Below are 25,922 nucleotides of genomic sequence, written 5' to 3'. Positions count from 1 at the left end.
CCTGCGGTCTCTTTCCTGCTGTATTCTCACATAGGTTCACTCAGACATTTTCCAGAAATTGTGTTCTTACAAAGTTCAGGAAAATGTCCGGTCTTTAGTGAACGTCTGAAAGTCTGTAGATTGAGGATATTGACTGTAAAGAGCAGGTGTCCTAGGTTTGATCCAGTAAAAGGTATTTTTCTTAGAAAGAAGCACTGGCCTTCCTCAAGTAGCCTTCGGTGTAGTAGTTTGAAGTCCCAGGATGTCAAAGCCAGTTGTGTGTGTGAAACAGACACTGTTATACTGACTGCATTAAATCTAAAAATTCTGACACCTCTGCATGTGTTTCTCTCACCTGTCCCAGAATCTCCTCAGTTGTCCTCGCCCCTCTTCACCGGTGAACATGGCCAGGCCAACATTGACTTGGGCCCAGACTGTTACAGCCGGCTATGTGCGGAGCCACTGGACGGAGAGGGTGAACGTCCAGTGAGCCTGGTATCCACCCTGTCCTCCGACTCGTCCCGCGACAGTCGCAGCCTTTTTGGAAGTACAATTGCTCTTCCTTCCTCTACCACCCCGCCCATACAGTGCGGGGAGGACATAGACTTGGAGCTGAGCCCAGCAGAAGGTAGCGGAGGGCAGGCTGGAGACCAGAGTCCCACCCTGACGAGCTCCAGGGGCCACTGGCAGGATCGGCCAGAGCCAAAGGTGATCAGTAACCAGCGGAACAACAACAACGCTGCCTCCAACAGGAAGGCAAGTGCTGACAGGCCTCACCTCCCCGCCCCGCCTGTCGTCACGGACGCCATGGCGCCCAACCCGAAGTTGACCTATGTGGACCGTGTCGTCATGGAGATCATCGAGACGGAGCGCATGTACGTCAAGGACCTGCGCAGCATTGTGGAGGTGAGTGGATGTCAGGGCCTTGCTGACTGTACTCAAATTGAATTATCCCTTTACAGTTGCCATTTTTCACTTTCAGCCGAGCATTCACTGTGAGCCAATAGTTGATATTGTAGAAAGTCAATCATCAGTATTCACTGTATATAGAGCAAATGTTTGACTTGGATTAATCTCCAGCAATGACTCAATGTCTGCAGCTACTCTTTGGGGGCGATTCACTGAATTTGGCCAGCCAGGAGCCAAAATAGGGGAATTAGTCTCAACGGCTGTTGTGAGCAAATCTACTGTCTACTGTGCTCCAAGCAGCTGTTGGTGGCCCCAAATGAGTTTGGTCATCGTAAACGTAAAATATATCCTGATTCCCTACTTTGTAAACAAACTGGTCAGTTGACAAATGTGCTTTGTTTGTAGATTTCACAGAGATGGAGGCTGTGGAGTTTATGATCTGGTCATAGTGATTTTGTATAAACCATTCTGCTCATTTACAGTGCAGTGAAAAGGTACAGCCTGTAGCCCCTCGGACTGTGCTCGTATCTGGAGTTCAAACCTGGGCTCTTTGATCTCAGTCAAAGATAGAAGAAACCTCATCTCATAGATGTGAACCTTGGATAATGGGCCATGGATGGTTTTACTACTCAACAGACCACTTATCTCTTATCGCTTTTTCTACCTCTGTAGTCTGGAAAACAACTTCCAGCCCAAGGAACCCCTTCCCAGCTTTCGATCTATTCTTGCAGAGAAACTGGAGTGCGCTGCTGTCAAACAGTCTCTGCCGCAACCGCTGCTAATGTCTTTCACACGTGAAGCCTCTCTCGGACTCACTGGCAGTAAACCGACTAGCACCTCTCCTCACCTTGTCTCCGACTGCGCTGGCGTCTGGCGGTTGCGGTGGAAGGGGGGTGCTGCCGACGTCGCAGCTTGAATAATGACTTGCTTCGGACAAACACTTCCACGACTTTAAAGTATTTCAGCTGACAGGAGCAGCAGCTCTGCCCGGTATGGCCCCCACTCGCACAGACCCCGCAGCGAGCACCAGCCCAGCCTGAGCTCTCAGGCGCTCCCGGGCCAACACAAACAACTCTTGCACCAACCAGAGAATAGCATAAATGAAAGGATTGGTCTTTTTTCCGTCGACTACAGTGTGGGAACACAGTCCAGTGCAGATGTGTCCATTTTACGATACAGTATGGCCTCCGTCTAATAGATTCCACGCGGCTCATTTTAATTTCACACCAAGCCTTGAATCCGACAGAGATGTGTGAAACTCCTTCCTTCGTCTCGGAATTGTTATTTCAGCAAACCTACTGTAATTCAAAGCTTCCCCTTGATACTGACACTGAACTCTGGAACAGCTGTAGAAGCCGTGTCCACTCTGCCTTGAGATCCAGTGAATCTCTCGCTCTGAGATCTCTCCCTTTACTCTTTGTCCCTGGAAGAAGGTTTGGAGGACAGCTGTTTGACCCAGCTGGTCTCACATGTCTAAATACAACCCCGGCACCTGGCCCGGACACACCCAGAAGAATGGTTTAAACAAGAATGTGGATAGTGCTATTGGGTTTCAGAAAAAAAAAGCTCTTCTTGTTTAATTCTTGATAAGAAGAGCATTTGATTTGACCTATTGGTCACACAAGCACAGCTCGTCGCACTATAAGCCCGGAGATGCCACACACTGCATTAAATCTCTCCTGCTATGCTAAAGGTCATGCGTGTATGGTGTAACAACAGTGGCGAGTATTTCCACAGGAGACTGTGAGGCGCCCTGCTGAGTCTGACTGCAAGTCAGCACCGCGCTCGCTGCACTGAAATTCTCCATCCATGACCGGCTGCAGTTCATTCAGTCAGCGCGATGTGATGACTCTACTCTTAGTGTGTGCCTGTGTGTGTGTTTGCACCACATCGTCTGGGAGCTGGGGTGTGTGTGTTGAAGCTGTTTACTGGCTGATTGTTTATACAGTCGCTGAGTGCATGTGGGTTTGTCACTCATCATTAACTCCTCCCCTTGTTTGGAGTTGTTCATATTGCAGTTGACCGAGAGAGAGGGAGAGAGAGAGGGCAGTCATCCAGATGTTGGAATATTTGGTTACTGTGGTTCTAGATAGTTTTATCTACCCCTGAATGGGTCCGGTGGGAGCAGGGTCCTGGCAGACGAACGAGCCGTGCTGATTTTTTATGGTCTAGGTACAACAGAGCCTCTTCCAGACGGACACACTGGCCCCTAGAGAATGGAACAAAACCATAAAAGGATCCTTTGAACAACCCATAACTGTACATTAATCATCCTAGATTTGTAACAAAGAAATGCCCTATGAAAAATATATCAGCCCTAGAACTGCAGCATCAGTTGCACGAACCAAATGTCATGAGAAAACCGTTCATTCATCACAGAGGATGCATTGCAAGGAGAAAATTGTCTCTCTATTTGCTTGCGCGCTCTACAGGTAGGAATTTGCAAGTGCCTGAATGATAGTAAAACCATTAAGCTGTCAACAGGTATTGAAATGAGCTGTATTCACTGTTTTTCTCCCCCGCCCCCCAGGACTATTTGGCTCACATCATCGATATGAGCGACCTTCCCATACGGCCGGAGCAAGTGTGTTCCCTGTTTGGAAACATAGAGGACATCTATGAGTTCAACAGGTACGTCATCACCCCAAATTGTTACCACTCCGATCAGCATCGTTTCTTTTCTTTATCTTGTCATCTTGTAGTTTTGATCACAGGTCTTAAAAAGCACTGTTGTATAACCACAGGAAAGATATACAATCAAACTGGCAGAGCAGAGGAGGCCTCGTCTTTCGTGTTGTTTCATCCTTGTACATTTCCTTTCGGGCAAGGAATATTTTCATGCACTTGATGTCTGCACTTGTGTTATTCTGTTGTTCGAGAATGGATCATACGAGGAATGTGAAGAATTCATGACGCCTATCTCCTTTTCTTTCACGTGCTGCCAGTATTTCACTCAGTGACTCAAAGCAGATGCAGGGGGAAGAACAATGGAGCAACACACTCTGCAGTAAACACACCAGCCAGCGAAATGGTGCAGCTAGTTTTACATTTAATCATCGTACGTCAGCAATGGCCTCACCACTGACAAAACACGCATTAACATGATTCCTCCGTCCTCGCTCGGCGAGGAGTAATGTCAGGGATATATCGCACAGCTCTGAACCTCAACTGGGTTCAGAGAATGAAATTCAAGCCCGAATTTGGATCCAAAAGTTCCATGAGTCGCCCTTTCCAGCGAGGTGATGGTCCTCTGCGCACAGAGGCTGTGCCATCTTTATGTTAGCAATGAAGATAACGATCCTGACTTTTGTTACACTATAGTTTCGGTGGAGAAATGTTTTTTTTCTGCCTGTGAATAGGTGGAATGTTTATTTAATATTGCAACAGAGCTGTGCCAATTTGCAGTAGGCTGCCAAGAGCGAACCAAATATTTTTTTTGTTGTAAGGGAGATTAATGTTTATATAGTGTTTTATTGGTAACATTTACACAAATAACAAACTCAGTCATCTGATTCCCTCACCGGGATCACGTAAAACCTTCTTCTGTACAGCAGGTGTCTTGCGAACAGTGAAGTATGTTAGTTTACTGTAATTCAAATCCTTGTTGCCCCAAGATAATGTGTCCATTAAAATCACATCTGATATGGACATAAATCAATATTGTTCTTACCTTAACTGCCTCACCTAAATAATAATGATAATAAAACTGTTTTTCTATCGCACTTCTCTAAACAACGGTGCTTTACAGCATACACAGGAATAAAACAGCAAAGAACAAAAAGAGGCCAAACACAAATAAGAAATATATCATAAAAGAAAATAATAGGAAAAATAAACAGTTAGACTTTTAAAATGTCATTGTCAACCCTCTCCCAACCTGAAAATTGTTGACAAAGCAATCATGCGGTATGAACAAATATTGACTCTGTTTCTGAAACAAATCTCAACTCTCGTACTTTTTTCACTGTACCACGAACATGTTGACCTAATTGCCTGAAGTTGGTTTCAGACAGAGTGCTGCTGTGTGATCAATTGTGTTTGACTGTCATATTTTGATTATGTCAACTGAAGAGCTGATATGTTTTTGTGGCTTTATTTTCCCCTCCATTCATACGTCCCCCTTCAGTCATCCACATTTTATTGAGGCGATGTCACACCATGTTAATAATTAGTATATTATTCAACCGTCAGGTTTTTGTTTCCTAAGCTCAGAATAAATCTTTTTATTTTATTTCAGGGGACTGTCGGAATTGTGATTTCCACGTCAAGTGCATGTTCCTTCACATGTCTGAACATGAGACAAGGTTGTTGGTGGTGTTTTAACAATGTATGTCGCCCTCTAGTGGCTTTATTCCTAAACAAATGTCAAATATCGCTTATGGCAAAAAATGGAAGTCCAATACTGTAGAAAAACGTTAGCATTGATTTATTGACGGCAGCCACGAATCATTATTCCATCCTTCTTTTCTTCCTGCCTATGTTTTTCTAGACATAGATATTAGGTGAGCTAATCACTCCCTGGTGTTCTGTTCTGCATTTCAGTGAACTGTTACAGTCTTTGGACATGTGTGAGAATGACCCTGTGGCCGTTGCTAGGTGCTTTGTAGATAAGGTGAGTACAACAGTCTTCCTCACAGCAACGCCAGCTCCTCAAGGGAAACCAACACTTTTGTCCGTCTGCTTTTTGTTTCCTCAGAGTGAATACTTTGAAATTTACACCCAGTATTGCACCAACTATCCCAAGTAAGTAGCTAGAAGATATCATATCATATAATAATTTTGCTGGTTTTTAATGAATGGATAAATCCCATTGTCCTCCAGCTCGGTGGCAGCATTGACCGACTGCATGAGGAGTAAAACTTTGGCCAAGTTCTTCAGGGATCGGCAGGCCGCTCTGAGGCGCTCCCTCCCTTTAGGCTCCTTCCTGCTCAAGCCAGTCCAGAGGATCCTGAAATATCACCTGCTGCTGCAGGTACATAATGTCCTCAGGGGTCACGTTGCATTTAATTCCTTTAAAATGTCACTTGCAGGACGGAGAGCTATCACTCTGTATAGTAGACGAAGCAAGGTTATTTTTGCGACTGCACGACGCACATCACGTCTGTGAGTGGGGAACGCTACAACCAAAGGGTTTCTTTGTTTAGAGGAATGATTACATTTGTTCCCTGCGGCGTCTTCCGCCAAGTCATCAATCGTAACTGTCCCTGATCTGTTTTCAAGGAAATCGCGAAGCACTTTGGCCCAGACGAGGAGGGCTACGAGGTGGTGCAGGAGGCCATAGACACCATGACCGGAGTGGCCTGGTACATCAACGACATGAAGAGAAAACACGAACATGCTGTCAGAGTGCAGGTCAGAACGAGTTGCCACACATGCACATGCAACATTTTAAAAAAGTGCATCTGTGTCACTGCCATGCAGTGCTGATATTCTGTAGGCAGAACTGTGTCTTCTATCTCTTGCATAAACATGTATTCTAAAGATCCAAATCTTGAGTCATGTGCTGTCCAATGCAAGAACCTTCACAGTTTGGTATTGATCTATGCACCTGTAGCTCACTTTCACAGCTATTTTCAGACATGAACAGTTTTTTGTTCATATGAGATCGCAGCACGACGGCAGGAATATTTCTGGAACGTTCAGGCGAGGGGGTGGCGCCCACTCGCTCGCCGTGAATCTTCCAGAGACTTTCTTGTTGTATTCTCACATGGGCTCACTCTGACATTATCCGGAAATTATACCAGGGGGGCTGGTAGGAAAAGTTCTGGAAAATGTCCGGAGCAACATTTGCAGATACAGCCCTTCCGGAAATGTTCATGAAAATATGCGGACTTCAGTGTACTGTATGTCTGACAGGAGCTTATATGTGTTGGTGTGGTGAAGGTTCCAGGCTTTTTAATGATATTCTCGGTTTGGGACATTAACCGAGTGTCCGGTTCACAGTTTTCCTTGTGCAGGTGTTTATGAGGATCACAGTTAGAAGCTGACGCCGTGCTGACATTTATATTCCTTCATGCTGAAGGAACATGGCTGAGAGTATGTGAATATGGGGGTTCTGCGTTTTCATCTGCAGGAGATACAGTCTCTTCTGATCAACTGGAAGGGTCCTGACCTGACCACCTATGGAGAGCTGGTGCTGGAGGGCACGTTTCATGTCCTGAGGGCGAAGAACACCCGCACGCTCTTCCTCTTCGAAAGGATGCTCCTCATTACCAAGAAGAGAGGGGAACACTACGTCTACAAGATCCACATCTCGGTACGATTTTTTACATCTTTATCATCGATTTGATCATTTGAGAATGTAGATGAGGGTAAACTGTGACATTATGGGTAGAACAGAATGTCAAATGAGATAAAAAATTACACAGACGTATTTTTATTATGGTAGCTCTACATTCATTGTGGTTGCAGTGCGCCACCCTGATGCTACTTGACAGCGCCAAGGATCCCCTGCTCTTCAGTGTCATCCATTTCAAGCATCCCAAGCAGCCCCATACAGCGCAGGTAAATGTGAACACCGTCAACCTTTTCCCTTTTGCAGCACAGTTACACAACAAACACTATTGCATTTCAGATATATCAGAAAACTCCAAAAATCGGAAATTAAAACACGTTTCAACATCTTTTTGGAATGTTTCATGTACTCAAAAAAAATCTTTTAATGACATTGAATTTGCTAAAATAATTACAGGAATTTGTTGCTTGTTTTTGTTTCAAATTTAGTTAACGAAAATATTTTTTCTCAAACCACTGTTGTCTCTATTCTGTATCCCTGCATGTGTCCGCTGTATCTTTGTTAAACCTGAAGAACTTTCTAAGAGACAAGTGCTTGTCGTTTCAGGCCAAGTCTGTGGAGGAGAAGCGCCTCTGGGCCCATCACATTAAGAGGCTCATTCTCGAGAACCACAACACCATCGTCCCCCAGAAGGTAATAAACATTGTCCCTCAAAAAAGACGTCCTTCCTCCTCGGCTACTAAACAACTGCCTTCTTATTACATCACGCTTTCTCTTTCTTCAAAGGCAAAAGATGCCATCCAGGACAATTCAAACTGTAAGTGCCACAAAAAACGATAACATTTGTGATGCAAAGTCCAATTTAACCGTAGCCATGGCAACCAACGATGTTGCTTGCAAAAAAAAGAAGAGAGGATGGCTCGTGGAAATATATATTGCTGTGTAATTTACCAGGAAGGCAAAGCCCATAACACATCCATCTATGTGGAGAAAATTGTTTTTGTAATTGCACCTCTGAGTGTAGTGACGTATCCTTCCACTGCACAGATCTAGGGAAGTACCAGTATAGTCCAGAGAGGCTGAGTAAAGCAGAGTCCTGCCAGGCCGACGACTTCCACCTCGGAGGACGCAAGGGGAGAAGGAGATCAGGTAAAAAGACTCCAACCCCCATCTGGTGTCTGTGAGGTCTGATTGCTTTTTTACAGGTATAGCAAGTCATGTTAAAAATGTGATTGTAAAGGAATAATTTGTTCATCGTTAATTGTCACATACACCCCTAATGAGTTTTCACTTTCTCCCCTTTTAGAGCCTGCAAAGCAGATCATAAGGAGCACCAAAGGTTGGTACATGGTGCGGATTTGGGGGGGGTCAGTAGTTGTTTGGTAGACAAGAGGGCAAATTTAGTAACATCTCTTCAGTTCGATCCTGATTCTAGGTGCTATCCAGTGGCCACAGAGCCGCACAACCCAGGTTATTTCATGTCAGTCAAATGAGAGCTTTCCACGTCTCCATTGCACCTTTGGCTTTGTTCTCCCACAAAGACACCTGGAAAACAGATCAAAAGACACACACTCACTCCCACCCCCCACTCCACCGGCCTCACCCATAATGAAGATAATTATATTGCACATCGGCCCAAGGCTTTTGTCATACGCAAAGCTCTTTTTCAAGTCAGATTCAGCCTCAGCCTCAGATCAGCGCGTCTCCCTGCTCTCATCTTTTCTACTGTAATTGACCATTATGAAAGAGAGAATCCTCTGTATTCTCGTCCTTGGCTCCAAGTCTCGATCAATTTTTGGAATCCGTGTAATGAAGAAACAATGCTCATGTCAACCTTCCCATCTCGGAGGGAGGGAGGGAGGGAGGGAGGGAGTGGGTCATCACATCCTGGCTAATTGAATCATGTCCAGTTTGAGCCTCTGAGAGGAAGATGTTTCTAATTGGTATTTATCTAATCACAAGGCCTCCCTTAAGTCTGAGCCGGAGTAACTACTGCCTCACCCCATCGCTACTTGTGGACACAGAGATTGTATCATTTTTTTTCTTATTCTTTTTGTGTAATGCACACAGAGTGCCCAGCCCAAAGACAACAAAAATGACTGATGCAGTGTTCCATTGCAAATTAAAGTGTTATTTTACAACTCAGTCTAAAACAAAACATTCTGCCTTTCTGTCCCAGCCTTAGCAAATACAGAAGCACAACTTAAAAATTTTCATAGTCATCCACCAAGAAGAAATTAACAGCGATAGAGGACATTTTACGAACAAGTACATCTCTTATGTTTCACAGACGGGACAATAGAACAAGAAATAATCACGATAAGCTTTATTTGCACTTTTCTCAACAGAGTTACAAAGCGCTTTACAAAAGGATAAAACAATTCTAAAATTAAATGAGAATTAAAATCCATGCAGAGATTAAAGCCTTAAAAAAAGAGTTTGGGGACCTTTAGTCACTAAAGGGAACTTCCAGGAGACGACTATCAGCTGATCTAAGATGGCCCCCAGGCTCATAGGCCCCATTGTCTTATACAGTCATGTTCTGAATGTAACGGGGTTACTTACTTATTACTGACATTCTCATTTGTTTATCTCTCCTCTCCTTCTTTATCTTTGTTCTCCATCCAGCTGTTTTGAAGGTAAGCATCTGAAGTCCAAATGGTATCTTTTCTTAAACCTTGATAAGTGTTTCTTTTTTTTCATTCTGTTTAGCAATGTAGTTTATTTAAGTCAGTGTGCTGTGGTGAGATATGGTTTTACCCCAGTTTGGAGTCAAAAGTTCAAACTTCCTATTCTAATCGCAAAAAAAGTGTAACCAAAAAAGAGAAAAAAGTGCAAACCTAATCTGCACAGAACATACTTTGAAAAAAATCATATCTCACCCACAGCTAAAGCGGCCTCATGATGATTCCATCCCATTTACCGTACAGCTTTTAAATCACAAACATGGCTCCAGCACTGGCCTTTGCAATAACACACCACATGTCTATGACTTCACGCTACAGCATGCAGACAGTGAGGGTGCACTGCTGGGGGATAGGTGCTCCCTGCAACCGGCCACTGGCGTCAGCACGCTGGCCTCCAGTCTCGGCGAGGCCCAGGCTGAGAGGCCGTGTGTGGACGATCCGACTCCCACAAGGGACTCTCCAGTGCAGCTAAGTCCCACTGACAGTGGCCCCAATCTGGGCTCTTCACCCAGTGAGGTGGGGCTGCAGCCGGAGAAGGCAAAGAAGGAGGAGGAGGAGGAGGAAGGGGAGAGTTACAAGGAAGATATACTGATGGGAGACGACCAGGTAGCCGACTTTGCCAACTCAGTGCTGGCAGCCATCTCCTGCTGGCACTATAGAGCCAGGGCTTTGCTTTCTACTCACTTCACAACGGTGAGGGTTTCTGCCACCCACGGCTTTTCCCATCTACTCCTCCGTTCCACTGCCTCACTAATGCTGCCCGCCGCTCTTTCTCACTAGCTCGCATCCCTCTCCTGACTGTTTTTTTTTTGGTTCTTCTTCATAAACAGAACCAAATAACACCTGCTACCATTTGCACTATGCACATTTAATGCCTCAGGTCGAATTGATGCTTTGAAGTGCATGGAAATTCTTTCTAATCTGCGAATGGGTGAAACCTAAAAGGGGAACTTGGTATAACGTCTTTGCTTGCATTTTTTTTTTGAGGTCATCCCTCTTGTGCATGCCCTCTACTCCGGTGACTGTCTGTTCTCTTCGTGTGTGTGCACTTCCAGTTATAGTGTGCCGTGCTTCATGATTGTGTTTTTGGTACATGATTGATGTTAACGCTTGTGCTGTTGAAACCATGCCCGCTTTTGCATTACAGCCAGCGGTGCCCCTGTTGAATGTTGTTTGACTTCAAAGGTTAATGTTGAATGGTTATTATTATATTAAGAGCTTTGCTGTTTGATAATCATATTTCCCCTCTGAATTTTCATATTTATTGTCTTTGTTCAGGTTAATTATTGTACCACAATTGATTCTGAATATGCATCAATACATGTCGGTTCAGTTAAAGGACTTTCGTTGTCGTGAGTGTTTCAAGGGATAACTGAATACACATTAAACGTTAAAGCGTGTTTGTGCACTGCGACAGGTTCTCCTGTGTCGCGCCGCCTCACCGTGTGATCTCTGTGGGAGGCTTTAGAATAAAAAAAACTCTCGGTTTAGTGTCATGGGTTTTTTTGTTTTGTTTTTTTTGCTCTTTCAGGATGATCACAACAGAGATGTGACTGAAGTGAAAGCCACTCAGAGAGAGGAGGCTGACACTCGCAGGCAGGAGGAAAAACAAGTGGACGTGAAAGAAGCTCTCACCACACAGGTAGTTGATGAAGGCTCATGCAATTAGCGTCCACGCATCCATTCAGCATCATCTCCCTGAGGTCACGTGTGATCCTGTGTTTTGTTCATGGTGTCAAAAAATGCCCCTCTGTCCTCATACCCTGAGTATCTCCCAGTTTTCTAACTATTGTGTATTTACAATGATACTTTCAGTGTATTTGCAGCTGTTATTTGCTATTTGCATCATGCCTGGAGCTGTATTAGCAACCGCTGTTTATTTCTATTCATGTAAATTCAAATGCCACGCACACATAAATGCTGCTGCTGCCGCGATGGTCTGAGGAAGGCGACGTTAGGACTTGGAGGCCAGGTGCTGCTCTTACCTGATTCTCATGATGACTCGGTGAAACGGCTCATGCCATCTGAACAGAGTACAGGTTGTTATTCTTGCTCAACCTTATCTCTGCCACACAGCCCCAAGCTGCACTTTCAGCTAGTAGAAACAGGTCACTATATTAAAGCTCAAGTGGGCCCCATAGGATAAAACACATAAATTGTGGATGCTGTAGATTAAACTGCCAAGTTGACTTTGAAAAGGACCATTAAGTTTATGGCGAACGGAGAGTGATCGCGGTCATGGTGTCTCTTTTGCTCATTACATCCCACTTAGCAAACTCTCCCGTTTCAGGTCAATGCGGAGGAGCTTTGCCCTCTAGACTGTGTCCCTCAGGCGGAGAAGAGTGATCAGCTGGAGCCCCGATGTCCTGAGTCTCCCGTCTCCCCTGCTCAACAAGACGCCGGCTCCCCAGAACCTCAAATAACTAGAGAGACTGGAGAGGAAGAAGAAGGAGGGAGCGATTCCTCCGGCCTCCACGTGGAGGAGACGAGTCTGCTGACGAACGGCGAGCTCTCGGAGGAGGAGGAGGATGTGTTGGCTCATAAAAGCATCCTACCCTCGTCCGTTTTGGACCAGGCTAGCGTTATAGCCGAGCACTTCATCAGTAACTTGTCCAGACGGAGCAGCCTGGTTTCAGAGGACCTGGGTTCCCTCGCCTGCCCCTCACCTCCGGTCGAAAACGAAGTCTTCAAAAGCTCCTCGGCCTGTATGGACTTGGAAACACAGGCGCAGTTGGAGAACTCTACCCCAGAGCCTCAGGCGACCTCCGAGGCCAATCTGTCGACACCTGCACATGAACCTGCACTGGACGCCCTCATGGAAGGAGAGCAAAGGTCAACTCTCTCCAAACAAGACCGCCTCCTCATTCACAAGATCAGGAGGTACTACGAGCACGCCGAGGACCAGGATGCCAACTTCAGCATCAAGCGCAGGGAAAGTCTCTCCTACATCCCAGCAGGCCTGGTCAGGCACCTGAGCCGACAGCTGAACAGTGTTCCTCAGGAGCAGGCAGCCCCAGTCCACAGGAAAGGCCTCTCTCGGAACCGGCCCACCTCCTGGTCTGTGTTTGACCTTCCCGGATTAGAAAAGAGTCGAAACACTGAAACTCGCCAGAAAGCAGAACCGCAGAGAGCAGTGGAAGCCAAGACTGGACCTCAGAGCGTCAGTGAAGCCTCAACCGCAGAAGAAGAGTTCAGGAGCTCGTCGGACATGCTCAAGGTTTGGCAAGACATGGAAATGGAGGAGGAGAGCCAGGCAGTGCCCCAGACTGAAGAGGAGGACGTTCATGATTCAAGATTAGAAGCAACACAGGATACAAGCATAGACACTTCAGATGTTAAGACCAGTGAACAACCACCTCAGATTTTAGAAGAATCTGAAATATGCATCGCCTCAGAAGGCTCCTCGATCTCGTCACCCAGCGCAATCTCTGCAGCAACGGACGGGGGGTCTGGTCAGGAGTGTAAGCCAAGTGCGACTCCCGCGCCACAAGAGAAGAACCATGTCAACCAAGGCCAGCTGCCTAAGCTCATTAGCTTCCGAGCGAGTATTGACGAGGACCAGATCCTGCAGGACATGGGAAAGATGAAGAACAAGGTGTTCCAGCTGGCCCGGCAGTACAGCCAGCGGATCAAGAACAACAGACCGATCGTCTGGCCGAGGAACCGAGAAACGGCCAATCACCAGGGCTTCAAGAACATGCCTGCTGTCCACGAGGAGAAGGCGCCGCTGAGGAAGAAGGGTAAATAGGAAGCAGTCGATTGCCACATTGCTTTCTCTCGCAATAACCTATCACTGGTAGTGGTGTGTGGATAAAACTGAGCGTTCTGTTTCCATGTATGTATGTATGCAGGTAAACCCAACCTGAGATTGCCCTTGACCGCCTGTGAGGAGATGGTCATCCACGAAGTGCGTTCTCCAAGCCCAGTCCAGACCCCCAGCTCCCAGAGCACAGTCCCCTGCCCACAGAGCCCACAGAGCCCACAGAGCCCACAGCCCGAGACCTTCCACTGGCCCCACGTGCAGGAGCTGCGCTCCAAGTACACCGGGCCCTGCCACCCCTCAAACGCGACCTGTAGCTGCGCACTCGGGGTGTTGGAGTGCTGCAGGAGCGTGTGTGACAGCTGCTCACACAAGTACAACAGCTCCTCAGACCTTCACAGAGCTCTGACGGACTGTCCCAGGACACATTCTGAAAGGTGTGCGGTGGTGGAGGACTGGCCCCAGGCCCAGCCCCGGCTTCAGCCCCTGCTGTGCAGGTGGAGTTCCTTGGACCACATGCTCGGATCTCTGCCCCTCCACGAAGTGCAGAACCTTCAGGATCCCGTGAGGACCTGCAAACTGCCGGAGCGGGACATCCTCCCCCAGGATGAGCTTGACTGCGCAGAGAGGATGGCCGTCCCGAGTTCGGGGAAGATGTCGGAGAGTCATCTGGTGAAAAGCTTACGGGAGAAGTTCCAGAGCTTGGGCACAAGCTCCTGAGCGTGTGAATCGTGAACGTGTGAATCATGAACATTTCTTTTATTTCTTTTATCAAGAACCATCATATTGAAACACCTGCCAGTCATCTGATCATTCTCAACGTCCTTTTTTCTCCCCCAAAAAGAATGCAACTTATTATCTGCACAATGTTTTTTTAGTACACATTTGGTGATGATTTGTGTTGAACATGAAAGGGATTGTTGTTGTTGTTGTTGTTATTATTATTATTACTGGTCATTTGTTGGGGTTATGAGGGGGAATCATGTTGTGGTGAAAAGAGTGCATTGCATTATTTGTACATTGTGTGTTTGCCTGCACTGTACATGCACAGTTTGTGTAAACAATGTGTATATAGTCGCTTGTATCAATTGAAGATCAGGTCCAACTTTATTATTATTATGTACATATTTGGGTCCCACCCACTGTTGATTATTTTTGCTATAGTCACGATTATAATTTGACCACATCAACTGGAGTTTGAAGGTGAAGCCTGAACACCAACGAGAGAGCTCAGCTGTCTGCAGAGTCTCGGACCGGACACCAAAGAGAGTTTCCTTTTTTTAAACCTTTGTCCACTTTTTAACGCACGTGGCTTTGATCCACGTTTTACTGTAGCTGCTTCTTAAACGGTCTTCACATACTGTATCGAGGGAGCTTTTTTTTGTTTCTCCGCACGTTGTATATTTCCTTGATTTATTATTTATGAGACTGTATATTTGGGGAGAAAGCAGCCTCGTGTAAATACTGAGCGGTATAGCAACCCTTTTTAATTTTCAGTTCCGGGGGGAAAAAAAATATATTGTTTCATACTTGAAGTTTCCCATATTTTCAAAATAAAACAGAAATGGTCAAAGTGTCAACGGATGACCTCTTTAATGTGTCATCATCAATATCAATATCCCTCTGTACTGAAGTGAGTCAGTCTAGTTGGACCAACAACTACTGTAATAAATAGTTTCCATTGAGCGTATTCATATTTATATAAAGCCGAGACAATCTTCTTTGTATATGTCAGGATTAGAGGAGCATTGCTTCGCTGTGTCCGCCAACGTGGAAGGAATGTGTCCTGTTGACATGATTCTTTATTCTCAAATGACAGGAGATGAGAAGAGCTGGAAGGCACAAGTACAAGTGACGAGCAGGGCAGCTAAAACATCTGAGTGTGGAAGCATTTCTTCCTAAAAAAATAAAATGTATTTCAATAATGGGACAGCAATCTTGAAAAAAAAATTTGCAAGTGGAAGAGTTACAACTTCAATATTGGGTTTTAATAACATGAGATGTGTTCTATATTTGATGGGAATAAAGGGTTTGATTTTGCAAATATTTTTTCCCAGAGAAGGAACTGGGCTGAGGGAGTGAAGTGATCACTCATCTCAGAGTTGACACGTTAGTGCTTGAATCAGATCGCAGATCATTTAGCATGTTTGTGTTTATTGCAAATGAAATATTGAACATAGACGCCAGCGGGTCACCCAGTGCCCAGATGGAGCCGGTGCCCTTATTCCGGCTGGAACCTATATATTTTTTTGCCCTTAAATGCTGCATCAAGTCAGCTAGAAACACGTAGGTCAACACCGGAAGTTCCATGGAACGCCCTTCAGTATAAAAGCCCAGGACTACTCGGTGCTTGCTGCAAAGTCTGCATGTAAAAGAGGACGTTTATTTTGAACCAATGACCAGAAGTTGCATCCTGTCCGTGTGCCCACGGACTCGACGACGATCCGACACCTCCACCGGAGGAGTGCGCTTCGAGACGCATTCGGAGTCGCGCACGTAAACCAGATGTCAGCAACCTGAGGTTTTCATCTGGCGCAAAATCAAACCAACCCTCCTATTTTTTTCTCTCTCTCTCTCTTCCCTCCCTGGACTGCAGCAAGACACGTCACCGTCTCAAGTTTTTTGATTTCGTTTTTTTCTTTTTGTTTCTAATGAAGAATGGGGTGCGCAATATCAGGTCTGGCAGCAAAAGCGGACTTTGGAGGGAGGAGCAGGGAAGAGGATGCTGATGCTGATGCTGATGCTGCTGCTGCTGCTGCCCATCCCAGCGAGGATCAGATTCAGATGATCAAGGAGTCGTGGAGAGTTATCCGGGACGATATAGCAAAGGTCGGGATCATAATGTTCGTCAGGTGAGATGCTCGATACTCTTCCAGTGTTGGTCACATGTCGCAAACTATACATCCTGTATTCAGAGTAGTAGTGGGGTTAATGCTGATGCTTGTAGTGACACTTGTAGCAGGTCGCACGGAGTCGCCGCTATAAACAGGTGAACCCTGCAGAAATGTTTCATATGCATTATAAGTGCACATGTGTTGGGTTGAAGATCAGATCATGTGGCAGTGAAACTTGTGATGTGGCCACTTGATGCATTGTGCATCCAAAAGAAACCCAAGACACAATAAAGGTCATCTATGTCTACAGCAGATAGAAATGAACTTTCATATTCAGCATCACGTGTGTTTAAATGCCACTAATCTTGATGAAAAGGAGCAAAAACCCAGATCCGCACCATGGTTCTGACCTGTTGCTCCGAGAAGTCTGCTGAGGGTCTCGCAGATCCACTGTGATGATGACGGCCGATTTTAACACACAAGCCAGAAACTGATCCTTGGCCCTCCCGTCACCTACACCACGACCTCCACCCACCACGTCCCTCTGTTCTGCCTGCTGACCTTTTCACCCTTTCACCCTTTCCCTGAAAGCTCGGGGCGCAATACCCCTCCTCCTCCTCCTCCTCCTCCTCCTCTTATCACTTCATATCACATCTTAACAGCATTACATAATAACACACCGCTCCAGGTCTTCCATTGTACCATACAAGAGAAGACATTAGCCATCAGGAAAATGTATTTTTATCAATTATGATGATGCCCTGCGTCCGGGTAATCATCTTTGGCCCTTGGGCAGGGAAATAAAACAAATGAAAGAATATGGTGATGAACGCTGGCGGACATTAAGCCTGCTGCTGCTGCTGCTGCTGGATCTGGAGTAAAGAGACCACAGGCCACATATTGTATCTTTAAGCCCAATCAATGCCATGTGTCCCTGAGGGGACCCCAACATGGGGAGGCCTTGACCTTAGGGTGTAAGCCTGGAAATACACGGGCCTCTTGTTGTGGGTCAGGGCCACTCCAGGGCCCCCGGACCATCTGGGATTGGGTCCCGTGACCGAACACTAACTGTGACAGTAGAATAGCAAATGGGAATCACCTGTTTTTCCATTGGGTGCTCACTCTGTATTAAATAGACTTTATTCTTATTTTTTATGACTCTTTGGCTAAGAGACGCTCCTCTGTTTTTGATTTTACATATAATGAGACAGTACTCAACGACTCTCCATTCATGATGAGTGCCAAATGCATCCTCTGAACCGTGCCAATTAAAATTCCACTCGAGCTATATAGGGTGCTTCATTGTCTGTGTACGTTATGCATGCTTGCATGTATACGCCCAAGGCCACAAGAGGTGCACACAGTGGAAAAGTGAGGAAGTAAAGTTCACAGCCATTGTGCCCTATAGATGAACCCTGTTGGAAAAAGTGAGAAAAATATACATTTAAAAAAAAAAAAATAGAGCCTGATCTTTTGTCATTTATGTTATGGACATCTACTGTACTGGCTCTTCCCTCTCACTATCACCCCATGACATAATGAAGACTATAGGATAAGCTTCTCTTTTACCTGCCGCACCCACGAGTATTTCAATCCTAATTTATTATTAATGCCAAGCTCCGCGTCGTGGACGTTGTTTGTGTTGGGCAAAGTTAGGATCAGCCCTCTGCAGGATACGTCAGCTCAGAGTATTTTACACAATAACAATCGATGCCATTAGCGCAGCCGCTCTCTCTCAGCTCAAGTTCCTGTTTAAAATTGAATTGGAATGATAAAGCTGCATGCTCACGTTTTAACCTTTCAACCTGTCTTAATCCTTCTCCCGCTTTTCCAACGCCGGGCATCATGCTGGAAACGCAGGATCACCATGAGCCCTGCATCTCGGCGTGAGCACGATGCGACTCGCATCCATAGATACCTAACTGTGTATTCTGGTAGCTCGACTAATCACAGATACCTCAGCTGGAGGCTGGGAGGATGTCTGATTGGAGTGTAAACCCTGCTTGAGTCAAATTGATTGAGGTTAAATAAGGGGAGGAAGCATTGGCTCCATTGAAGTGGGATACTCCATCCCGACTCTGAGGGGGCAGGGGCGGGTCATCGCGAGTGTGGATTACCTGACCGACGCTCTCACAGAGGCCACCGCGGCCTGCTGGTGATTGCAGCTCTTGGGTGTGATGATGAGAAGAATCAGAATAAGATCTGGAAGGCACAATCAGATCTCCATTCAAGGTGTGGGGCGTGAGAGAGAGCGGCTGCAGGAGGAGAGAGAAGCATCTAGTCTCGACGTTGATGAGCAGAAACGGGCACAGTTGTGTGTGAGCGGCAACGCTGCGAAGCTCTCGGGGTTATGTGTCGTGCTTGTTGGGGAAACTCAGGGGGAGGTTGGTTTTTCGATGTGGGAATGAACATGACAGGCTCGCTCTCCGCCAGGGCTCACGGATGGCTGCTTGTGCTGCTGTTGTCTTGGTAACAGGTTGTTTGAGACCCATCCCGAGTGCAAGGACGTCTTCTTCCTGTTCCGAGATGTGGAGGATCTGGAGAGGCTGCGGACCAGCCGGGAACTCAGGGCTCACGGCCTACGGTCAGTCAGCCACTCGGCATTTTAACGGCACACGGACATCATCACAAATCAGTCAATGGGAGCATTGCACTACTGTAGTGTAGTACAGTAGCACATCAATATATCCACCGCCCTCTGGTCTAGTTCACACTGAAAAGTCAATGTGTCACGACCATCCCAGCTGCTATTCAAACATCTTTTAAAGGACAGGGTTGGAATTATATATTATCTTTTATTGTTAGCGAATCCTATAAAAAGACCAAAGCCAACGATGTTTTAGTTATTAGGGTTTTTGACTTTGTGACCCCTCACTTTCAGGAATCTCTTAAATAACAGCTCACACATTTAAACTTATTTTGAAAATAAGGTACAGTCGTTTCCTGGACCAGCTGGGCACTGAAGTTTTTATGTCACATGTCACTCAAACAGGTGAAAGCGGTTGGGGACTATTTTCAGCTGCGGGTAAACAATAACACTTTGTTATCGCTAATAATTTCATGAAAGTTGGTCTTAAACTTTTCTGCGTTATCGTCTATTTGAACATCATGCAGTAATGAAGAAGACTTGAAACTGGCGATTGAAACCATAAACTCACTATAACTCAAGTGAGAAGTACAGTAGAGTCATTCTCTCATAGACTTCTGTAGAAACCGACTTCCATTCGCAACCAGCGGAGTCGCCCTCTGCTGGCCTTTCGAGAGAACACAGGCTTCAGGCACTTTCTTATTCTCGTGGGACATGAAATACACTAAAGTTCAGCCTCTCCTTTACACTTTAAAATAAAACCATAATCTAACATGAATCCTCCCTGGGATACAAGTACTGCTTGTTGGGAATCACTAGTTTGGGATTGACTTGATTAAAATGACAGCGTCTGTGTTTGTAATGAAGAAACACGTCACACAGTGCAATAGCATGTTGATTTGCTTGCAACGGTTCAACGGGACTTTTTTCCAGAACAGCTTGTAGTTTTCTTCAGGAACAACAATATATGATAATACCACGTTGCACATGGTGGCAGAGCAAACACCTCAGGTCGTCGCAGTATTACTTTCCACTGGGCTGCACACCGAGCTTGTTGCATGGGTCACAGGCTTTTGTTTCCCAGGGTGCACTGGGCCTCTTTCTGACCCTATACATACACATAAGGCCAAAGCAGTCGATTACTGCCTGAGGACCTGAGGGGACAGGGGCGAGTTGGCGCCGACAAAACGCGTCGTGCGTTTTTTTTGCGTGAAAGCGGCTGCTCTCAGATCCGGGGAGAAGGCCGGATTGCTCTTCAGCACCACTCGGAACGTTGGTGCAAATATCCACAGTGACAGCGAGACAGAGAGAAGAGAGCGAGAATACCAACTCTAACTCTTCTCTTCCACAATTCATCCTCAAACCTGTCACACACACACACACACACACACACACACACAGACACCTGGAAAGCAACTAAGGGAATTGATCCTGCAGTGATTTGTGTAATCAGTTCGTTTTGCATCGAGTGTGACGGTGATTGATTAATGTGCAATCAATTTCCTTTCTTTGTCTTGACATTTGAGTTTGTGAGACCGCAAATGTTACCATGAAGCCTCGCAGCACAGAGTCGTGTCACACTTGCTCTACAGCGGAGGGGTATCGGTTGATGGTGGCCCGCTGCACATTCAAGATTAACGGGTGGATCAATCCGGCTGCAGAAGCTCATTCTGAAACCTGTTTTTTTCCCCCCTTCGTATCTGTCAGGGTGATGTCTTTCATCGAGAAAAGCGTGGCCAGACTGGACCAGCTGGAGAGACTGGAGGCTCTGGCCCTGGAGCTGGGGAAGAGCCACTTTCACTACAACGCCCCACCTAAGTACTACAGTGTAAGACCCCGCTGACCCCAACAACTGAGTATACATATTCTAATCTCCACTGCTCTTTATTAGGCACACCATTATACTGAGAGCCTCACAACCACAGCAGCTGAATGAACAAGTCCCAGAAGTGCGAAATGGAAACACACTCTAACAAACAACAATGGAGTGACAAGAGGCCATTTACCACGGCACAAGCATCATCGAGTGTCTCCCATCATTATTTTTTCCAGTACGTCGGAGCAGAATTCATCTGTGCCGTGCAGCCCATCCTGAAGGAGAGGTGGACGGCCGAGCTCGAGGAGGCCTGGAAGGTGAGTGTGGTGTCACCGCGTGTGGCCTGTGCCACGTCTCCTGCCGTGGGTGTTAATCAGCAACCTCTTCAGCAAGTCATTCTGGGTAAAAATGCCTTGCGAAACAGGCTCGACGTGAGCGTTCGCCGCGTCAGGGCTGCACACATCTCTTTAATGCGCCGCCTAACACGTCAAGATGGAAACCAGCGCAACACAAGCTTGACTGATGTGGAAATGTACATCTCACTGAACCATACACGAGCAAACTGAGGAAATGGAGCAGGGCTCTGTCACATCATGTTATGTCGCTTCAGCGTCTCTCGTGTTATTAATACAGAGGCGCTTTGGTGTTGCAGCTGCTCCTCAGCGGTTAGACGCAATTATTAGATCCACACGTTTCATTCAGGCAACTCACTTTTGGCTTAGAGCTTTCTGACAACACACAACGTTGGCGTCACAAAGTCTAGGGGGTTTAAGATAAATTATTACATATAAGATTATTTAAGGTTATATTTTCTTCTGCCGTTATGTGGACTTTTAGAGGCAGCATTATTTTAATAATGGAAAAATGTTTGTTTTTTTAAATGCAATGTTTAGATTTAAGTGTACAGCTGCTTAAATCAATGGCCTGCGCTGCTCTCTAGTGGTCTAAGGAAGTCAGTCAGTGGTTAACTTGGAGTTAACCACTATTATTATTTGTGAGAAAATATTCAGATAAATATCTTTTTTTTCTTTCTTAGTAAATAATATGCAGTAAAAGGTTTGACAGAAAACAGAATGGATCTCCTTTTCTATATCATTCACAGAGAACATGGAACAAATCCACACATACCAGATCTCTGCTGGGTAGAAAAAGATATGCGCTTTGTAGATACTATTACATGAATCACCGTTATATTCATCCTAAAGGCTCCTATATTTGGTTTCATCCACTGCTTTCGACTCCCACTTAACACAGACTGACAGAGAGAACAATGTTTCATTAATAAGTAATTAGATTCCACAAGAGCCACATTTTTTTTTATCCATCACACCTCCCATAGTTCCCTCTCCATATCCTTCACATTTGGGGACACCTGAGAAATATATTCACATATCTCTTGAGGCCCTTGATGATAAAGCAGTGAACACACACAAGCATGAAGAGTTGATACTTGTTCACAAGGATAGTGAATGAATGTCCTTCACCTCATTAATGATCTGGTTCCTTGTGTCTGTGCTGCAGACCATGTTCCAGTACGTGACCAGCCTGATGAGGCAGGGATACCAGGAGGAGAGCGCCCGACAACGCCACCTCACCCTCTCCCCGAGGGACCGACCGGAGAGGAGCAACACGGCGCTATGAGACGCCTCCTCGCTGGGCAACAACTCCCAAGACTGTTTCTACCACTACAGCACAAGGAAATGTGTCTGTGTATATAGTGTATTTACTGTCTCGTTTTCTACGTCGCACACGTTTACCAGTTATTGTTTGCTATTTGTTTGAGAATGGACAAAAAAACCAACATCTCACTCTGATTTTTAACAATGCACTTTATTTCTGAACGTAACTTCTGCTGCAGTCCTCTTCCGTGACACCTGGACTCGGGGGCGTGACGAGACAACACAAATGGCCGACTAAGTAAAGCGGCTGTGGCTAAACCTGCCTTGTAATTGTGATTAACAGAAGTGAATATTATTAGAATTACAGCCAATACTATATATCTGTATTCAGAAAAAAAAAGACTTCCAGTAAATCTACTTTTAACGTTTTATGTGCTATTTTAACTCATTCGTGAAATCATACAGAAACAGCATCTCTGAAATGACCACATTAACTGAAGCTATGCTGTATATTTTATTGGGGTTTAACAATGTAAGACGTCCAGTTTTTCAAGGCTCAGTATGTGGTTCGACAACAAGGGGGGGCCCATGAATATTCAATGTACTTCAAAAAGTAAAATAAGAACAAAATTCTAATTTGTATCCAAAAATCAACCCACATCCAATAGAGTGAAGCTTGATCAAAAATAAAAACAGGCCGGATCAAATTTATTTCTGCATTTCTGAGCATCCATGCTAAAATGCCAATCCTCCCTACAAGAAAAGAAGAAAAATAATCAAATAACAGGAAAATTAAACATCCTTCCAAGGAACAGGATGGCCATTGATAAAACATAAATAGGGACGCTTAACAATTAGAGAGATAGTCATTAGGCTCCATTGATTTGGCTCCAGAGATGACACGACTGCTGATGACCTGGTTTCTGGAGCCGTGGGGATTCAAGACAGTTGACCTGCCTCATTCTTGTGAGAGTTTCGAGACGCCCTCACGTATTCCTGTCCCAGAACGCCGATGGCACCGAGCAGCCAGGGGTGAGACGTTACCATGCAAACAATGGCACAATAATCAAAGCAGTCGCCGGTTGGATGAACAGTGATTCTGAGGCCTTCGGGTGAATGGGTAGAAATGCGGGTGGGGGGCGACAGACCAAGTGGAGGTCCCCTCTCCCATTTCCTCCTCTGATCGTACAGGCCAGTGAAGGTAACCACGGTCATTTTAAAGAGTCTGTTGCTCATTGGGTGGCTTTGGTTTTCTTGCTTTTGCTTTTCTTATCTTTCTTCTTAAGTCCATCCATGTGCGCTCTGAGGAGGTTGGAGTACGCCTGAAGAGGGGAGTTGACGATTTAGTCACAAACGGCTTCATTCATCAAAAGGAGACAATTACGAAACAAAGGATAATGATCAACACCATCCCCCCCTAATAACATCAAGGACATCATCACGAAAACAGCTCAACCTACCATCTGAAACTTGATTACTTCTTTGGTGCTGACCTGGAATTGCAAGAGAAGAAAATTCAGCATTAGCAGCTCGAGAAAAGCAAAAGATCCGAGGCCTTCGAACTCAAACATTAGGAAACCCGGTAAAACTCACCACCGTACTAATTTTCTTCTTGCCCTCAGACGCTCTGATGAGACATTTGTTGTCTGCCGGTTCAAACGTCTCCGTGTGGCCTTTCCTGGGCACCGGCTTGGTCCGTCCGTCGTCTGAAAAAGGAGACGAGATGCATCATTTTCTTTCCCGATTCACATCGCGCGAACGATCGCCGACATCACCCAGGGAGGAGCCCGCCGCCCCACTTACATTTCTTTAGTGTGATGACGACGCTGCCAGATGTTCTGCACTTCTGGAAGAGCCGCGTGAGCTCTGTGAGGAACTGAGAGAAAAAGGATCACCTCAATGATTCAATCGTGACAGTTGAGCAACCGATTCCTGACACACAAACACAGTTGGGCCAACGACACATGGAGTCACGTGCGGTGGCTGATCTCAGAACAGACGACAGGAGACATTGAATCGTCTTTCCAAAGAGTCTTTTTACATACTTCTAAGTGTTGGTACATCAAACCTCCCTGGAGATTATGACGATCAGGCCCGTTGACACAGTGTTACAGAGGAGAGGTGGTGGCTAGTGGAGGAGACTGAATCAGTTAGCACCTCGTTTATCTACTCAACTGGCAGGTTGGGTACAGATTGAATGAAGCTAACCCTCAGTGCTAACTATCTAACGTTGAATAGGTAGAGCTACTGTTGTGTCTGTGTACACAAGTGTAGCTGTAAATGTTAAGACATAATTGTTTCAGCTGAAATCAGCCGCATGAGGTTGTTGATATACTGTAAAGTATAATAACTGGACCACATTTCATTTTCCAGCGCAACTCAAAGACCAGTTAGCTTCGGACTGACGTTAGCAAACTGGCTAATGAGTCAATTTGACGACCAGCTCGACTGTCGTTGATGCTATTAGCTCGTTATCTAAAGCGGGCCGCAGCCACTTATGTCGCTTATACTCAGTCGAGACAGCGGAACAAAGTCGTCACCGTGTATTCTTTTCTGATTCTTACCGAGTCGTTCTCGAGCAGCACCATGTTTCTGGTTTCAGTTCCGCTGTAGCGTCGCCTCCTCACAAGTAGCCGTGAGCTAACCGCTGCTGGGAAGCACACGTACTACACAACCCAGAGCCCCGCCCCGCGCCGCCCCGCCCCGCCCCGCGCCCTCACCGCGGAGGAGGGAGTCTGGTCACAGCGCCGCCTGCTGCTCGGGAGGAGGAGGACCAGCGCACAGACACTGCCCCAGTCTGTTTATATACGGCCTATGGTCTGTCATAATAATAATAATAATACATTTAATTTATAGAGCACTTTTCATTTCACTAAAAGCAATCTCAAAGTGCTACAGAGTAATCTCAAAGTGCTACAGAGTAAAAGCAAGATAAAAGTAATTTAAATTTAAATTTAAAAAAAAAATATATATATATATATACAGCTATACCATACAGCTGCTCAAGGTGAATTTGGACAGGGAACTTTAAATCAAATAATCATATCCACTGCATTAAGACTTAAACTAATCATCTAACTAGATAATGTTGTCTTAAGATGTGTATTTTTTTTATGTTTTTTCAACATTAACTTAAGGGGAGCACAAATTGATCATTTCATATATTTCTTGCCGTTTGATAAGGACATTGTGTCAAGGTCATTCCTATTTGGTTATTGTTGTAATAAAAATGTATAAACCAAACAAAATCTTAAAGTTTCAAACTTTTCTTATGAGTTATTATGTAAATAAGTGTGACAGTGTCTATTTGGTGGTGGTGTCACACAAAAAAACTGCAGTCTACACAGAGGGCCATGTCTTGGCTGCCATGACTACCACCGCCGGGACACGGGGTTGTACTGGTGTGTGTCCATTTCCAATCTGCTGTGGTGTGTTGTCCTGTCACATCTGTCCAAGCTGAGCCACATCAGGTTCAAATCCCTATAGTTAGTGTCTG

The 25,922-nt window shown here is 45.6% G+C and overlaps 3 protein-coding genes across 9 annotated transcripts in view; 2 read left to right on the top strand and 1 right to left on the bottom strand.

Moving 5' to 3' along the window:
* Positions 1-15,150, top strand: part of LOC118286412 (pleckstrin homology domain-containing family G member 3) — a 32,129-nt gene extending 16,979 nt beyond the window's left edge. For 5 of the 7 annotated variants that reach the window (XM_047327202.1, XM_047327203.1, XM_047327200.1 and 2 more), the window contains 17 exons: positions 344-885; positions 3,419-3,519; positions 5,431-5,500; positions 5,585-5,631; positions 5,710-5,860; positions 6,109-6,240; positions 6,962-7,144; positions 7,300-7,392; positions 7,730-7,816; positions 7,910-7,940; positions 8,171-8,272; positions 8,430-8,462; positions 9,752-9,762; positions 10,129-10,503; positions 11,342-11,452; positions 12,101-13,550; positions 13,662-15,150. In XM_047327202.1, the coding sequence (XP_047183158.1) occupies positions 344-885; positions 3,419-3,519; positions 5,431-5,500; positions 5,585-5,631; positions 5,710-5,860; positions 6,109-6,240; positions 6,962-7,144; positions 7,300-7,392; positions 7,730-7,816; positions 7,910-7,940; positions 8,171-8,272; positions 8,430-8,462; positions 9,752-9,762; positions 10,129-10,503; positions 11,342-11,452; positions 12,101-13,550; positions 13,662-14,290 (4,148 nt within the window). In that variant the 3' untranslated portion in view covers positions 14,291-15,150. The remainder of the gene's footprint in view (positions 1-343; positions 886-3,418; positions 3,520-5,430; positions 5,501-5,584; positions 5,632-5,709; positions 5,861-6,108; positions 6,241-6,961; positions 7,145-7,299; positions 7,393-7,729; positions 7,817-7,909; positions 7,941-8,170; positions 8,273-8,429; positions 8,463-9,751; positions 9,763-10,128; positions 10,504-11,341; positions 11,453-12,100; positions 13,551-13,661) is intronic. The other 2 variants (XM_047327201.1, XM_047327205.1) reach the window with 2 other exon arrangements.
* A 774-nt stretch (positions 15,151-15,924) lies between these two features.
* xgb (x globin) lies at positions 15,925-23,093 on the top strand. The gene is made up of 5 exons (XM_035609923.2): positions 15,925-16,422; positions 18,881-18,988; positions 20,699-20,819; positions 21,044-21,124; positions 22,329-23,093. The coding sequence occupies exons 1-5, from the start codon at positions 16,229-16,231 to the stop codon at positions 22,446-22,448; spliced, it is 624 nt and encodes a 207-aa protein (XP_035465816.1). The 5' UTR covers positions 15,925-16,228; the 3' UTR covers positions 22,449-23,093.
* Positions 22,619-25,124, bottom strand: srp14 (signal recognition particle 14). The gene is made up of 5 exons (XM_035609924.2): positions 24,991-25,124; positions 24,230-24,302; positions 24,020-24,132; positions 23,887-23,919; positions 22,619-23,748 (listed from the first exon to the last, which is right to left on the bottom strand). Exons 1-5 carry the CDS (start codon positions 25,012-25,014, stop codon positions 23,659-23,661), a joined length of 333 nt encoding a protein of 110 aa, XP_035465817.1. The 5' UTR covers positions 25,015-25,124; the 3' UTR covers positions 22,619-23,658.
* Between the last annotated feature and the right edge of the window lie 798 nt (positions 25,125-25,922).

This window comes from Scophthalmus maximus, chromosome 15 (genome assembly GCF_022379125.1).
Source record: "Scophthalmus maximus strain ysfricsl-2021 chromosome 15, ASM2237912v1, whole genome shotgun sequence".
NCBI lineage: Eukaryota > Metazoa > Chordata > Actinopteri > Pleuronectiformes > Scophthalmidae > Scophthalmus > Scophthalmus maximus.
This window is presented reverse-complemented; position numbering and strand designations above follow the sequence as displayed.

Coding starts and splice junctions, on each gene's coding strand:
- srp14 (XM_035609924.2), bottom strand. CDS start 25,014: ATGGTGCTGCTCGAGAACGACTCG. Junction 24,303..24,990: donor TGCTGCTCGAGAACGACTCG/GTAAGAATCAGA, acceptor TTTTTCTCTCAG/TTCCTCACAGAGCTCACGCG. Junction 24,133..24,229: donor CGTCATCACACTAAAGAAAT/GTAAGTGGGGCG, acceptor CTCCTTTTTCAG/ACGACGGACGGACCAAGCCG.
- xgb (XM_035609923.2), top strand. CDS start 16,229: ATGGGGTGCGCAATATCAGGTCTGGCAGCAAAAGCGGACTTTGGAGGG. Junction 18,989..20,698: donor CTCAGGGCTCACGGCCTACG/GTCAGTCAGCCA, acceptor CGTATCTGTCAG/GGTGATGTCTTTCATCGAGA. Junction 20,820..21,043: donor CCCCACCTAAGTACTACAGT/GTAAGACCCCGC, acceptor TATTTTTTCCAG/TACGTCGGAGCAGAATTCAT.